At 30.9% G+C, this 16992-nt stretch overlaps 2 protein-coding genes and 1 long non-coding RNA gene across 3 annotated transcripts in view; 1 reads left to right on the forward strand and 2 right to left on the reverse strand.

Moving 5' to 3' along the window:
* Nucleotides 1-2318: 2318 nt before the first annotated feature.
* On the reverse strand, nt 2319-5685 carry beta-PheRS (phenylalanine--tRNA ligase beta subunit). The gene is made up of 12 exons (XM_015933496.3): nt 5502-5685; nt 5192-5419; nt 4921-5036; nt 4707-4857; nt 4398-4639; nt 4273-4327; nt 4135-4196; nt 3771-4059; nt 3602-3694; nt 3383-3500; nt 3065-3226; nt 2319-2967 (listed from the first exon to the last, which is right to left on the reverse strand). The coding sequence occupies exons 1-12, from the start codon at nt 5613-5615 to the stop codon at nt 2810-2812; spliced, it is 1788 nt and encodes a 595-aa protein (XP_015788982.1). The 5' UTR covers nt 5616-5685; the 3' UTR covers nt 2319-2809.
* Nucleotides 5686-6332: 647 nt separating this feature from the next.
* LOC107365925 (uncharacterized) lies at nt 6333-8376 on the reverse strand. The gene is made up of 4 exons (XR_001569514.3): nt 8179-8376; nt 7976-8089; nt 7159-7424; nt 6333-7096 (listed from the first exon to the last, which is right to left on the reverse strand). It is a non-coding gene; the product is annotated as an uncharacterized LOC107365925 (long non-coding RNA).
* Nucleotides 8377-8484: 108 nt separating this feature from the next.
* Nucleotides 8485-16992, forward strand: part of LOC107365894 (neural cell adhesion molecule 2-like) — a 29001-nt gene continuing 20493 nt past the window's right edge. Inside the window, exons 1-3 of the mRNA XM_015933467.3 lie at nt 8485-9162; nt 10738-11073; nt 13172-13285. Coding sequence (XP_015788953.1) covers nt 9066-9162; nt 10738-11073; nt 13172-13285 — 547 coding nt within the window. The 5' untranslated portion in view covers nt 8485-9065. The remainder of the gene's footprint in view (nt 9163-10737; nt 11074-13171; nt 13286-16992) is intronic.

Consider the following 16992-nt stretch of genomic DNA (forward strand, 5'->3'; position numbering starts at 1 on the left):
TGATTTTCTTGTTTTTTTATCTTTTCATTCAAAATTTACTGCAACTTCTGCAAGTTTGTTTCCTCTCAGAACTCATGATTGACCAAAGAGTTTCCAACTTTATTTGATGTTCGGATTCTGCACTATTTACACTTTTTTGCATGATTAATGTTGACCTGACAAGAATAGTTATCATTCATAAAGTAGATTCATCATCTGGTAATGCATGATAATCATCACATTTTTTTGAATAATTGATGATAATCATTATTGATTGTTCATTTTCATCCTCAACAATCATCACAAAAACTAAATATACTTTAAATGTAACGTTAAGTTGTAACATTTTCCTCGTCCAATTCCTTTCCTTTAATCAATAATTTACTCCAATGATAACTTGAGCAACTTCGTAATGACCGTTTTACAGCATGATTACATTACAAGACATTATTCAAGTGATGATTACATTTGTATTGTTAGTACAAAAAAATGCTTTGTTTTGGATCCAAAATTTAATTCATTTTCCCTGTTTACTTTGTTGATTCATTTCTCCTGAGAATCACACGCTTCCATTTACAATGAACCAGAATTGTATCAAAAGAAACTACAAAAAATGGTTAATCAATGAAATGATTGAGAAACGGCTCAATGTCGACTGTAAACGTCAACGGAGTTAATCTTGTAAATAACGTCAAGTTTTATTTAATGGTTAATAGCTTAATACAAAATACAGAATTTTTCAATTTTTTTGTCAAAATTTTTTTTCCTTTTTTTTCATTTCGTTTTTTCGTTTTTTTATTTATCTCTCAACTTTTTGTTTTACCTTTGCTTCTGAATTGAAAGGTTCAACTATTCATTGTATCTTCTGTAACAAGCATAACCAGTGAATCCTAGACAGGCAATAATTGCAAGCAAAGCAACTGTTATTAACAAAATAATTAGAGTTAAATTGATTGACTCTAGTTTACAGTATTCTTGCTTGCGATAATCTCGACATGAGTATTCCTTAAGCGGTAAAACAAGCTCTGTATACCTTTTAGCTTCTTTTTCCCAGCGAGGTTTACAGTCTCGCTTCTCGTTCCGTAACAGCCTTTCAACACAATTTCGCACCTCCAACTTTGAACAACAAGATGCCTTTTCATGGGACACTGAGACACTTGAGTTAAGCCAACGTCGGTATGCTTTAACGTAACAACCACATGCTTGTACATCCAAACTTTGGGCACATTTTAACCGTGAATTGCGAGTTATATTGGGACAATGAGGCACATCTCTATGTCCATTGGTTGAACCTAGGTTAAGATAATCACTAGCACGAAATCCGTTGTTGTTTCCGTTGTTTACTATTATTGAACTGGTTATTGCACTTGGTAGAAAGGTTAACAATCCAAAGATGAGCAAGTTACAAGCCATTTTGGTATAAAGTCTGTGTGTGGATGTGTTTATATGTTCAGAGTTTGTGGTCACTACTTTCATTTACTATGGTATTTGATTGGATTTATTGTACTGGACAGGATTGCACTCGGTTGGGTCGCAAAAATTCAATGGATCCATTTTTCAGGTTTCGGTAACAGCAACATAAACAACTCAACTTCAACTTTAACTTCAACATTAAACTGTCTAACAAATTGTCTTTACACTCATTTTCACTCAACTGAGATCATTTAGTTTCATGTGAAAGCTAAACGTTTAATGAAATCTCTTCGTTTAACCATCATGTAAAAACTAAGAAAAAGCAACACTTTTTGCTCAACTCTTATCATCACTGCGCGGTAACCAAAAGGTTGAGTAACCAACTCTTTTGAAAATTGATTGTCCATGAGCACCATCTATTAATGGAAGAAAGTGTTTTCCAGGTTTCATTTTTTCTCATCTTCTTCATCTTCTTCGTCTTCTTCTGTTTCTTCTTGCTCTTCATTTCTGAATCTAAAATGTTCCATGTTTTGTGTAGGAAAATATAACCGAAAGTTAATCTTCATGTGATTGAGTAACAAATTGAAAGTGATTTAATGGTTGCTTAAATTTATTGGAAAATTTGTTTGAAAATTTGTGCCAAAATATATTATCAAATTCTTGCTTCTATTCATTATGTTTTGCTTATGAGATCCATTAAAAGGTATTATTTTTAGCTTATTATTTTAGATGACAAAATGATCACTTTTTTTCACGATAAAGTGTACATCCATTTTTAAGGTTGCTTTATGTGATTGCTTTTTGGATTTAATGAAATCGCTTATACGTTTAGCTTTTCCTCTTGTCTCTGTGTTGAAGATATTGTCATTTATATTGATGAACAAAACTAATTTAAAGCAATAATATCAACTGTTCATCATCGAATGTGACAAGATTAAACTGGAAACTTTAATGGGCCTTGAATTAAGTTTTTCTTTTCTTACTCTTCTTTTCTCTTCTCTCAATCTCTCTTCAAGTTTATTAATGATTTGAAAAGTTATGAACCAATCTTATATATAAGGCATACAAGAAACCTTATACAGAGATATAAATAAATGTTTAAATTTATAATAATGGTTTATGTCTTTCCATTTTGTGTCCATTTAATGGAGAGCTGGACATGGATTTTTTTGGTGATCTAGAGATAAACTTTATTGTTGTTTATCTTGTTTTTAACTTCACAATTTTAATGCTTATTGTTATTGTTGCTGGAAACGTTCAATAAATAACAATCCACTTAATTTGGACAAGATTCGTCTTCTTCTTCTTCTTTCCATCCTTATTCCTTTTCCCACAGAAAATAAAAACAAAAGTACAGTTCTTGTGCAAGTTGACTTCGAGAAATGAAGTTGAATTGATTGGATTTTGGCGACTATTTTCATCTTTTCAAAAAGGTTTCCACATTAATTTCCAATGCTGCGCATGGTTGAACTAATTCGAAATTTGTAATAACTTGAGGATGTAATACACCCATGATTCCAATTGAGTTACCATTGTAGATGATGGAGGCACATCGACCAGGTAAAAATCGTTCATCTAAAGAAAAAGTAGAATTAATAAGAAAAGGTTGGTATTAATAATTGGAGGATGATCAAAGTTTAAACGGGCTTCTTCCTTTAGCTTGAGAACTTACCATTTGTTGATTCAATGAAATATCCTTTATTTGTACCTTCAGAATTATATTTTACTTCCATTACTTGCATGATTCGATCAAGCAATCCATGTATAACCTCAAATCCTGGAAATTTGTTATAATGAAGAGCTGCCAACATTCGTTGATTTCGTGAGCCAACATCTTAATACAGGTAAAAATAAGGGAAGAGGGTGAAATGGATAAATTGAAGAAAGACAAATTATATCATTAATTAAGAATTAAGGAGAAACATTTTGATGGAGAAAACAAGAGTAAATAGGAAAAAGTAGAAGATAGGTTTTCAGTTAATCTCTTTACCTTTAGTTGAATCTTTCAGGACAACATCGGAAATTTCAAAAAGCTTGAGAGGTAAAGGCATTTTCTTATTTGATTCAACGGTTTTCAGTAATCCTGGAATTAAAGATGTCCTAGCAACCTAAAGACAAATCAAAGTGAAATGCTGAACCAATTAGCAGCATAGATACAGGATAATGCACACAAGTATTCAGTTTAAATGGAATAAGAAAATAATCAAACCTGAAATTCAATAGTTTTGGGATTTGCAATGTGCACAGCTCTGGAAATTTCATTTTCAAGTCTCATTTTGTTAGCGATATCATCCTTTGAGCACTGTTGAATGGAAAATTTTCATTTTCAGATTTTACTTGGCATTCTTCATTTATGCAGTCAATATTGAATATCTTACCAAAGAGAATGTCAAAGCTTCAGTGTATCCACATCTTGATAATTCATATCTAAGTTGGTTAGATAATTTGTTGAGTGAAAACTGAGACCCAATAGTAACTACTTTTGGTAGCGTCTTGACAATATTGTTATATCCATAAGAGATAGCAACATCTTCAATGATATCACAAGCATGAAGGATGTCTTGACGAGTAGGTGGTATTTCAATGTTGATTAGGGAACCATCATCATCAGACGAACATTTAAGTTGCATTCTGTCCAATAATTTGCAAATCTCTTCCTTTGATAGCCTACATGGTAATGAAAAATAGATTTAATAGGCAAGTCAACCATTTCAGATAATTTACAAGAAAAGTTATCCTTACTTGGCTCCTAACATTCGACTAGCACGGTCATAGGGTAGTTTTTCGGACCGAGTGTTTAATTTCTGTAGATAGAAAATATTGTTAATGATTTACATTGAATCCGAAAGCCTTTTAAAAGCAAACGCAAATTTGACTTACTGGATAGGTTTTGGTCTCATTAGAAGCTTCATAAATAGTTTGTATTTTTTCAGCTCTGAAAATGGGGAAAAATAACACATTAAATACGTTGAGGTTAAAAAGGAGTTTGACTATAATTTCCTTACTGAAATTTTGGTGAGCAGTGTTCACTGAACATACAAATAATGGTGTCCAATACGATTGAAGCTTTGTTTTCATCCGTTGCGGTACATTCGATGAATATATTTTTGGTTGTCAATTTGATTTTACTGTGGTCACCATTAATTATTGGAGGCAATGAAAGTAGGGTTCCATTGGCGTCGTAAATTACTGGATATTTTGGTTCATCCCGAATGATTGAAAGATATGGTTTAAGATGGCTATTACCCTGAATAAAATGTAAAACAGAGATTAAATTTTTGAACGCTTCAGTAAATCTAGATATAAAAACATACGGAGTAATGTTCCATCAGCTCAGCAGCTGTAAACTCTTTAGTTTCATTGAGTGGAACAAATTTTATATCGTTAGGGGTTCTTGCATCATACAGAAATGGTCCTTTAATAGTATCCAAATCATGAGTTCCAATAGCTACCAAGGTTCGCTTTCTGTGAAAGGAAAATGATATGATGAGTGGGATAAAAGGAAAACATTTCGAATGAAAGACTTACCTACATAGATTTTGGTGTAACTTATCTTGCAAATCGATGAAGCTATCATAAAGGTCTTGGTTAAATGTTATGTTCCGTAAAATTGCACAAACAACATATGGTCGGACAGATTGAGTCTAATCAGAAGACAGAATTGAAAAAGGATACTAAAGTGTTATTGAGAAAGTCAACAATTTGTAATAAAACAGTCAAATTTAATTGCAAGTTGTTTTATAAACAAAAGGATTCGGATTGGTAATTGTACCTACAAACCCAAAATTAAATTGCTTACATTTTGAGTGACCAAAATCTTGTTTGTTGAATAATCAACAGGATCCACGGCAATAAATTTAGGTATGTCAACTTTCCCTTGAAATATCATCAATGCTCTAACCAAACCAGTTGTGCACAGCAAGTCATACCTATTAGCCGGTATATCAATCTTGTAAATAACATCAGTTGAACCTTCAGTAGTTTTTTTGTCTCCTTTTTCTTTTACTATTTGTTCCCTTTCAGAAGTCTGGAAAAATATCCAAATCAAGATGAGATAAATTAATACAATTCCTATTCAATATTCATATTAAAACAATAGTTGAACTCACCACTTCATCCAATTCGAGGCCATATTCAAAACATAGATCTTCAAACTCTTCTTGGCTGTACACCTTACCAAGTTCATTGTGTAAGTGATCCCGTTTAATATTTATGGTTGGCATGTTTGAATTTCAATTTGATTTAAATTAATAAAACAACAAGTTTAAATTGAATTCAGCTGCTAGTCAATTTTAGCCACATGTAAACATTGGATTTGGTGAAATCCGGTTTATGCAATATACAGCCATCTTTTGTACCAAAATACAACTATTTTTAACATTGAGTGTTTCCAATTCAAAGTGAATTAATTTATTAATTTCTCCTGATTTTCAGATAAACAAAGTACATTAGAAATGGATAAATTAGAATCAAAATCCAAATTGTTGAAGCAGAAACTGGAAACAACAGCAAAAAAAGCGGTCGAAAGAAAAAGAAACATCAAAGATTTGGAAAAATGTATAACATTGTTGGAAGCAGAAAGTAAAAGATTTGAAAATGATACTGTAAGGTTTCAACAAATATTCATACGTCGATGTCTTAGCATGTCGGTTCTGATTATAATTATATCCTTGGTTTCAGTATTGCTCATCCTATTTTAGGACAAACACAAGAATGCGTTTACTGTAATATTTGTTTAAAATGTTTTTAAAATGATGTACCAAGCTATGTTGAGTTGTAAAACCGACAGATGGCAGAAGATAATCGATCAAATAACTTTATTTTCAATATTTTTAATTTTATTTCAACCTTAACTTTATTTTACTCGTCCAAAGCCGTGTATTTTTGGCTTTAATTTAGGTCAATAATGGAATTATCGACATTAAATTGATGATCTCATATGTAGATAAATGTCATTTAATAATAGCTTTGATTGGTTGTTTTCATGCAGAGGTAAACTTTCAAATAAATTAGCTAATTTGTTTAATATCACTAGCAAGTTGGATTGTCGCGGGTCAGTGTATGTTTGTATGCGAATCACTCTAATTTACTAAATCGTTTTATCCTCGATATCTTTGCAAATCACTATTTTGCATGACCAGAAGTAAATGTTTGGGCGAGTGAAAAGAGACTTGCCCTTTCAATTGCAATAAAAAGGAGAATGATTCGAAAAAATTGGTCAATTGATGATCAACAAGTAGAGGACAGATCAAGTCGATGCATAACGAATTTTAAATCGCAGTGTTATATTAATATTATGAAAACAACTTTGATTCATTTGATGTTGTACAGTGAAACCGTAAATTAATCAAAACTTGTTATTTCAATTAAATTGCATTTAAGTTGATCCTTCTTTCTTGTTGGTGCTAATTAGTTGAAATGCTGAAAACAGCAAGTACAGCTTCAATTAGTTTACTGATGATATTTTTCATAGTGAGCCAAGTTGATTGCCATGATACAAAGAGTCGAAATCAACGGAATACACCCAACGATTACATGATAACACTTCGAGGTAGTTGCCAACAATATGGTCATGCTTGTCTTGGTGGTCATGGAAAACGATTTTCCAGTCCAATAGTCAATTCATTGGGTTTGTCATCATTGGAAACATTGAAACCCAGGGAAGAGAAGAATTGGCCAGCTGCATCACGATCGAGTTACAGTTCTGAAAGAGATTATTATTCACCATTATTTTCTGGATTGCAAATAAGCCGATCAAGATCATACCAAAATCCGACTTCTTCAGATGGTGGAAATAAAATACAGCCAGCAGTTCCTGCTCCAATGTCCTTTTAATTCAAAAGTTGTTACAAATCCCACCAATTCAAGTAACTAATCAGGTCAGGAGCCACAAACAAAATGGTCTATAGTCAGAAAGATTACTTGATATAGCGTCCAATTGATGTCACTGTCTACTTGATTCCTTGATGGTAACTCGATTGCTTTTTCCATCGATTTACGTTCCTCCACAACTCTTCTTATAAGAAACCATTCTAAAAAATAAACTCATCATTAGTGAATTTTGGATAAATTATTGATACTGTTAATGTTTGGCAAGAAAATAAAGCATAATGTTAATGTTGATCAGCGAAACTGTTTTTCATGAGCTTAATTTGTTATTCTTTAATTTAATGTTCAACTATTTATTAAATTAAAGTCAACATATTATTTTACATTTTAGTCTTCATCTTTTTTCCACCTTAAATTCTTGAATTTATGACAACCAAAAGAGAGTATAAAATGAGAAACAAAATGTTTAACAAAATTAAAAAAATAGTTTGTTATATTTAATGGATTCTCAGTCCTTTCAGTTATTTTCAGTGACTTATCAATCATAAATGAATTATCATTTGGGTAATGACTGGGTACATTACGAAGTTCAATATCGTTCAACAGTAAAAGAAAATTACAAGAGAGAAAAATTATTTCTCCGTTAATTGTTTCTAAAAGCAAAACTATCATACTTCCTATTTACTTAACTAATGACAACAAAGTATCATTTAGCCAAGAAGAAAAAAATGTAAAGGTAAACTCATCAACTTACCTCAACGTTAGGATTATAAAATCTACGGACCTTTAGCACACCTCCAAAGGAAACTGAATATCCATTTACAATCAAAAGTATCATTTACACATGGACTGAAGTATCAGTGAACATCTAAAAAAGAACAAGAAAATATAATAAATAATTAAACAGATGAAGACAAAAAAAAGAAGCAACAATACAAATCAAGATGAAAGACTTACCTTTAGCCAAATTTTTCCAACCAACAGATCAAATTAGCCACCGAGTTTTACCTTACCAGGATGATGCCAATCCACTTCCGTCGAATATTCAAAACCAAAAATACAAATCAATAGCATTAGTATTACAAAATATTAATAAAGATTAAACAGAAATTAAAATCAACAGAATTGCCAAAAAAAGCTATTCGCAGCAATTTAATTGTGTAACAGACAGATGGCGGTATAGTAAATCGGCGCTTGTTCAGTTGTTTTTTTTCTCTCTCTCTTCTCTCTTTCAATGTTAACCAGTGAAAGTATTAAATGTTTGTTGAATGAATTTGCTAATAACTTCGTGCATCTTTTTTTATACTAACCTCGATTGTGATTAAATTGCTGTTGATATTTCAATTAACTGTTTCCCAGTTAATCTATTTAACTACTTTATTATACTAAATTTAACGATCAACTTTAGTGATTCAATTTTGTTTCAATTTGAATGATTAAAGCCAACATTTTGGACACTTTATTTTCCTCTTTTACATTTTCGCTTTTATGATTATCCAACATAATGGACTAAAAATAGCCAATTAACTAACAAACCATCAACAGCTTTATACCTTTTGACCACCTTTACCATCTTTAATTGAAACAATTGTCAAAATTGGAATAATTTGCTTCTTCCAATGTAAAGTCCATTTTGTTGTCACTTCTTGATGAATTGTTATTCCATGGACTTAATGTGTATTTTTAATCACCACTTGGATTGTTATCATCACTATTGTGATCCCTTTTCACCAACTCAATTTACCATTTGTGCCAACCTTGTCTCGACAATTTTGTCTCAAAATTAATGCTAACTGTTACAAACTTGTAACCATTTTTCACTATTTTTTTGGTGCTCACGTGAAATGAAATTACAACTAATTGTTTGTGTAACTAATCTTTTCTATTTAATACAACCCTCAATTGCTAATAAACAATCGACTAAATCATCTCATCATCCAGGTAAAGTATCAATTCACTACTAAACTACTAACCAACAACTTAACAATATCAACACCTAATTGTGATCAAAACAGTGACATTCATCAGCCATTTCAATCGTCTAACAAGGTCTATTCTGACATACATTTCCTTATAATCTGTGAAAATCATCGCTAAAATAAATCAAAAAAGATTACAATCTATCACAATTAGCTTATTGTAAATCTTTTATTTTATAGCTTTTATTTTTTAAAGGTAAAATGTTTCTTGAAGGAAAAAGTTTTCACTGAAACTTGATAATTTGGATACAATTAGAAACAATTGACATTAAAACTCAACAATCGGCCTAAAAAATCTCTGAACAGTTGAATGAAAGTTGTATAAATTTCTAGTTGAAATGAAATCCAGATTGTTACCTCTTGTGATAGGAAGGTAAAATTGCGTGACTAACAGTGATTTAGGGTAAAAAAAGTTTAATCATTTGCAAAAGTATATCATGAAATGGGTAACATCCTCTTTGAAAATAGACATTAAAACCCAAACAACAACAATAATGATTAAACTGACCAAAACAAAACAAAAGGAATTTTGTGTCTTTTTAATCAATCAACATAAAAAACTATAATTTACTTCACCTTAATTTCCAATGAATTATTTCCATTACTGAACACAATAGATTTAATGGTTTCCTTTCCTTATGAAACAATCATTAAATTAATAACAAGAAAAAATACTTTTATTGTTTCCATTTGGAGAGAAAATTAAAGAATGTTAATTTGTCATTTGCAAATTAACATGTCTTGACCATTGAGCCTGGCCATTCCAACTAATCTGCAAATCTCTTTAACCTCATCTTTCATCATTTCCATCATCTCTCATTATCTTCCAAGGTGTGGCCAGGTTTCAATTTCATGTAAACTTGATATTTTCACTTTGACTGTTTCCACTGATTATCTGATTATCATCTCAATGTCACCGTAAATTGAATCATATGAATTACCTGCTCATCATAATCTTTCAATTCCCAGTTACCTCAGTTATTGATTTAAATTTATATTATTATTCAAATTAAACTGTTAATGAAAACACACAAGAAGCAGGAAAAAAAGTTTACCCTTCACCAGGTTAACCATCAATTATAAGCCAACCCAGAACCGCAATTAAAAGCATTAACAAGTGTTTAATGATTAATTGAAATTGATTGTTAAAGATTCAAATTGGATAATCTTATAAATCTTGATTATTGTCAAAATGGAAAGTCAAAGTTGATCAAAAATTTACCTTGCAGCCATTTCCAATCACTAAGTCTAATTCACTCATCATCTTCATTATAATCATTACTATTTTTACCATCTTAATGTAAATGTCTCATTGCCTAAAGTGAATTACAATTTACTTCAATTTTATTCCTTTGCTCTTCTAAGGTTAATTACTTCATTTGTTGATCATCATTAAGAATGAAATTAATGATTAATTTGATTGTACAATGAAACAAGAAATAATTGGTTACCAAGTTTACCTTTAACATTGAAAATGTTACTTCAATTTTTTAAACTTTTTTCTTCTTCTTTGCTTTTTCCTTGTTTAACCTTTTAGATGAATATTTTCATAAAGCTCTAGTTGGAAGTCGAACTCGATTAAATTGTAAAATAAGTGTTTCCACAAATGATTCAGTTCAACTGATTCTTTGGTGGCGACGTCGAGATGCAACCGGTCCACCATTTTATAAGATTGATGCTCGCAATCGTTCACTTTCCTCAGCCTCACACATCATTGACAACACCAACTATACTGGTCGAGTTGAATTTGACCTTAACCGATCACAGTTGATTATAAATCATGTTCGTGAAGAAGATGATGGCGACTATACTTGTCGAGTTGACTACAAGGCTCAACGAACACGTTACACTTATAACCATTTATACGTTCAAGGTAAGTCTTGATTTAGTGTCACTCGGGTAAAATTTTTTTACAATGAAAATGATGAGTAAACATTTAATTTCATTTTGAAACTGAAAAGCTCGAGACTTTGACTTTGGTTGAAATGATATGCAAATAAATTATCATTTCCAGCTCATTATTATCACTACTTTCAACTCCCAGTCCACACCTAACTAATAACAGCACAATTTGGATAACATTTTACCATTTAACTTACATTGAGTTGCTCTAATTTTCCAACAGAAATTAATTCTTGTTTGGTTAAACTCACATTCCAAATGAATTTTCTTGAACAACATTTCCCATAACAATCATCATTATAACAGAGTAAATGTGATTAAAGCTTCTTCCACCTTCTAATGTAACAAACTAAAGAATCATTTCGATTCATCTTTCGATTGATATTTCAATTCCAAGCATTAACTGAGAAAATTTCAAAAGGTAAAAAATTTCAACGAAAAAAGTTATCTTTTGTTGAACCAAAACTGATAATGAAAATTGAAAGATTTACAAAGAATCGAATTTGCAATAAAGAATTTTATTCAATCAGAATTTCCAATTTTCTGTAGATTTTTGCGCAAATGAGTTATTAATTTGTGAATAATTTGCTGCTAATTTCAAGTAAATTGCAAGAATCAAAATTGAATAATCACTGAATCCATGTTCATCATTTTGATTAGACTTTTACTTTCCTTACTAAACAACTTAACTTTCATTATGATGTTAACAACGTACAAGTTACTTTCAGATGAATTAATCTATCCATGGATTCTTATTCAGTTTCACCTCTCGATTCATGTTCAAATAACTGTTCAACAATAATCTCATCTATTTGCAAGCTTTTTTTCTCTCTTCATCTTTTTTCTTTCTCTTTTTTTCTTCTCCTTGTTTACCTAATATTTAAGATTTCCATTGATTTGATTGACGAGAGAGGAAAAAAAAGATTTCCCTAATATCATCATCACATTGGTTCACAAATTATATTTAGATTGGAAAGGAAAACAAAAAGCTCGACAAAGAAGAAAAAAAAAGTGTTATAAAACTCATGAATAGCATTGAGTAATTCAATGTGAATCAATCTGTGAATGGATTCAGTTTTCCTCTGAAAAGCTTGTCCAATATCACCAATGATTACCTTTTCATCTCTGCTAATTTACGAGCATTAACGATAAATCTTTTCAACTCAATCTTTCCAACAAAATGGAAAAAAAAACTTTCCTCAGATTTATCATGTAAATTTGGGTTGATGTCAACCTTGTTTCAATCCAGTTATTGTCATTTATAAATAATAATAATTACAGTCACGATAATAAGGAGTAAAAATAATGAAATAATACAAACTGACAAGCTAAACAAGTAATCTAAAAACAGTCAACATTAACATTCCAAGTTACTAAGCTACCAAGTTGACTATTTTCACCCTTTATCATATTTTCCATCATGATTAAAGAACCAACAGTTTGGACCAGTTTTCATGATCAACTATCAGAGTATCAGATAATCACAATTGCATGAAATCACGTTCAACGTTTATTATCATTTTCATCCTGGTCAATATCAAGTTCAACATTGAGAGGGAACAAAAGTTGAAATAAAAGTAAAAGAGGAAAAGTCCCAGAAAAAAATTCATGTAACTCTAATAATCTGGATTTATGAACACTCATGTTGTTGCCAATAAAATAGTTATGTTGCTGATGAATAAGGCTAATTGTAATGAGTTTTCACTATTGACTTATTTTACTGGTTTACCATTTGTACGTTTCACTTGTTTCCCAATCAAATTATTAGCTCTTTCATTTTTTATTAATATTGATATTATTTTTCATACTAATGAGTCAAAAGTCCAAGGTAAAAGAGAGGGAAAATGTTGAATCGCAATTTGATTCAATTTTTAATTTTCTATCTTTTACTTAATCATTTTTACTCTTTCGATGCATTAATTAATCCAATCAATCAAGTTGAAAGCGACAAGAATAATCAATATCAAGTGATTTATTGAACAGGCAAAGTCAAACAGCAAAGAATGAAAATCTCGAGTTTTAATATTAATCGACTTTATTCAATTGAACTATTTACTTTTTCTTTTCAGTGCCACCCAAAAAGTTGATGATCGAAGAAACGCATTCGGGTAAACTGTTGAATCGTCATGTTGGACCTTTCAATGAAAACTCGACTCTTCCCTTGTCTTGTAAAGCATTCAAAGGTGAGTCTTTTTGTTTCAAAATTTCAGGTTTAATGCGAAAATTTTGAGATTAAGTTTCCTTTTCGTTTGATTTGAATCATAATAAAATCTAATGTTTGGGAGAAAAATGTTGTTGGTGTTAGCATTCTTGAAATATTGAGGTTCGAAGTTTTAAGTCGAATGGTCAAAATCAAGAGAACTGTCGATAACTTGGAAAAAGTGTTCGAGCAACAATTTAAACCAAATATTTTTATCTGCGAAAAATGAGTTTCAGATCTCTAACTACTACGGTCACTCGAAGCGCCAGGTTTCAGCGAAAAGTCGAAGTGATCTTCTGAATTGAAAAAAAATAATCTCACAAAATAAGTGCATTTTCTGGTTGAAAATTATATCAGAAAAATTTGATGAGAAAATCTGGTCGCACAAGTGCACAAAAAGCGATCGAAGTTTCAACTTTGATTCGATTTTTTCGAAAACTGTTGATCAGAGAAATTTCTGTAGCACGAATGGACGCAGTTTTTATGTACCTACAATCCGACGAATTCTTAACTTGAAAGGAAAATTTACTTGTTCTTTTTCTTGATAAAAAGTGTAAATCATGAATGAAATTTAATTTCTGTTTCACTTGAGCAGGATAGAACTTTTAGATTGGAGAGAAAATTTCGTCATCCAAATGAAGCAAGTTGAAATACTGCTGAGCTGGGAGTGAAAATGCTCCCAGTGAGGTTATCATTCCATTCATTTTAGTCAACTTGTCTATTGTAAGGTTATTTGTCCTTTTTGTGCTGTTATCTTTTAAACAAAAAGGTTACTCCAAGTTTATTCTCAGTTGATTGGGAATGATAAAATTGGATAATCTTGTTGCTCACTTGATCATCATCTCATTGGAAAGCAGGTTCAGTAAATTAAAACGGTGACCACAGTTGATAACAATTAGAGCAACTTTCCCATTAACAGTGAATATGATTATTTCCCTAGAGTATTTACTTCGGGAAAAAACACCAATTAGCAGCTATTGTGTCAAATCCAATTTGCTTAACATTATTCAGTGATCAACATTCAATTCAATTTGGATTCAATTTTCTCACCATTTATTATCATTTTCCTTATTCCATTCATTCCTTTCATTGCTTTTCCAAGAAGAAGAAAAAAAACCCAAAACTCTATTAAAAGATGTGCTTCTTAACCCAATATTGAGACTTAATTTAATCACAGATTGATAATAATGTGTTTATTGTGTTATTATAATTATCATTTTTCTTTCATCGCTATTGATTCATTATTTCATCGTAATTACAATAATGCATAATTTACCTTTTCCCACATCCAATCGATCAACGGATCGAGTAAACAGATTATCAGAATGAATAGAATGAACAGAAAATTTCAAGTTTATCCAAAATGTGATGTTTAAATTACTTCCTCTGAAAATGCATTAAACATCAATTATCGCATTTCCGAGAGGCTTTTGTTTGCAACATCAATCATGAAAAGTCTTGAAACTGATTTGGTGAAATCTCTTGAAAAATCAAATCCAAAGCTCAAATAATGAAATTCTTATTCTCAATGTAAAAGAGAGAAAAATTTGCTCATCAAATGCAAGTCAAGAATGCAAAGTTGAATGTTTATTGTCATGCACATTCTCATGTACATCATCATGTTCAGTTGAAGATTGACCCAAAGTGCCAAAAGATTGTAAAGAAAAAGACTTTAACTTTTCCTTCCATTTGTGACCAGAAAATATGAATTTTCATTCCTTTCACTTTCAATATCTTTCCATGAGTTTCAAACATTATTACATTGCAGACACTTTTCCTTACCCTTCAATCTTGTTCCTTAAATGAAATTTTCCTCCCAATACACCTTAACCAGAACTGATAGCGAAAAATGTGATAAAAGAATAACCAATCACATTTTATGCCTGAAATTCAATCAGATAACCATATATTTTGTATCTTCCATTTTTTCTCTCCTCGTTTCACCATTTCAACCATTAACAGGGAATGAAAAATGATAATGAAATATTATTTTTCAACCGTTTCTTTCCTTTTCACTTTCATTTAATCAAACTTTTCATCGACTTTCTCCTTTGCTTTCATTTAATGAAAAAGAAACGTGAAAATTGTTCAATCATTGGACATTATTGTTCGTCATTCCCTGTTTCAGTTTACATGATTGCGGCATCATGCAATTACGATTATTGAAAATAATCAAAGTTTAGTGATTTGTTCATTTCTGTTTAACATTCAATTGTTGACTCTAATTGATACCAATCAATTTATATTGAAAATATAAGTTAGTTATTTTTACATAAATAAAAGTAAACCTCTTAAATGTCAAAATCAATTATTCGTCAAGTCAAAATATATCTTATCAAATAATCAAATTATCCAATTTATTTCTTATTATTTGTATTGTAATTTTGTTTTTTCTTGTTCTTTCTGCCTTTTTCTCCGTGGAATCTTTAGTTTCATGAGTTAAACCAATAATACAATTCAAAATGAAAATATCCTTTTCAGGATTATTGGTTTTCCTCATCAACAGCAAAAAATGAAACTCAACTTTGAGTAAATACAGAAAAGTGTAGCGAAAATGAAACGAATTGCAATTTAAAAGTTGATGTCGCCCAATAGACGAAACAAACTCAATCAATGTTCATGAAAATTCAATTGTGAACATAAAAAGGTTAATGAAGACAAACTCGATGAATCGGCATTTTTGTCAAAACTTTATTCTTGCATTTTCACATGAAATAGACTCGGAACAGTTGATAAAAATACTCATTGAATGAGCTAAAAATACAGTTTTGTAAGAAAAGATGAAACAAGATAATATCTAATAGAACTATCGGTTGTCCAGGAAATAATGAGGCTAGACGCCCCTGTATAATTAAGCGATTTGACGCTAACTGATATCAATATATATATTAGTTAAACTAATAATAGATCACTTTTAGTTTTATTATTGGCGCTAGTTACTTTAGAATTATCATGCAAAATAGTGATTACCGTGTTTTAGTTCGACATCTTTTTTCCGAAGGAAAATCTGACCATGAAATTTTCGAGTCTCTGAGGTCAAAATATGGTGAAAGTTCACCAGGTTACTCAACAATACAAACATGGATTAGACATATCAAATATTTTGGTGGTTTAGCTGAAAAAAGCCCTCCTCCCGGAAGACCAAGACAAGTGACGGCCGATGAAAATGTCCAACTGATACAAAAGGCCATTAATGAAAATAGAAAATTTACAGTTCGTGAATTATCTACAATGTTCAATATTAGTAAATCTTCAATCCAGAATATTTTATCTGTTCATCTTGGCCTTAAAAGAATCGATGCCCGCTGGGTCCCTAAAATTCTTAGTGAATACGATAAAAAGCGTAGGATTGAAAGCGCAACTGAATTCTTGCACAGATATGGAAAAAATTGGACGCATTATCGAAAGAGAATTATTACTGTCGATGAAACATGGATGAAATTTAAGCCTGATAGTGGACGTTACGCAAGTTCTGAGTGGTTGAAACCTGGGTCAAGTCGGCCTCAAAGAGTCAGCAATAAATTCATTGGACAAAAAGTTATGCTAACCGTTTTTTGGGACTCAAATGGAATATTATTGACCGATTATCTCAAAACTGGTGAAAAATTTAATTCTGAACATTATTTATCATTACTTGACCAATTAAGTGAAGTTCTAAAAGATCAAAGGCCAACAAATTCTAATCGAAAA

This window comes from Tetranychus urticae, chromosome 3 (genome assembly GCF_039701765.1).
Source record: "Tetranychus urticae isolate SD_2017Ah chromosome 3, NJAU_TeUrti_SD_1.0, whole genome shotgun sequence".
In the NCBI taxonomy this organism is placed as follows: domain Eukaryota; kingdom Metazoa; phylum Arthropoda; class Arachnida; order Trombidiformes; family Tetranychidae; genus Tetranychus; species Tetranychus urticae.

Bases quoted from the DNA above. Each gene is read 5' to 3' on its own strand.
- beta-PheRS (XM_015933496.3), bottom strand. From the start codon at position 5,615: ATGCCAACCATAAATATTAAACGGGATCACTTACACAATGAACTTGGT. The intron at 5,420-5,501 runs GTGAGTTCAACT...ATATTTTTCCAG, and splicing joins GCCTCGAATTGGATGAAGTG to ACTTCTGAAAGGGAACAAAT. The intron at 4,197-4,272 runs GTAAGTCAAATT...TTCTATCTACAG, and splicing joins ATGAGACCAAAACCTATCCA to AAATTAAACACTCGGTCCGA.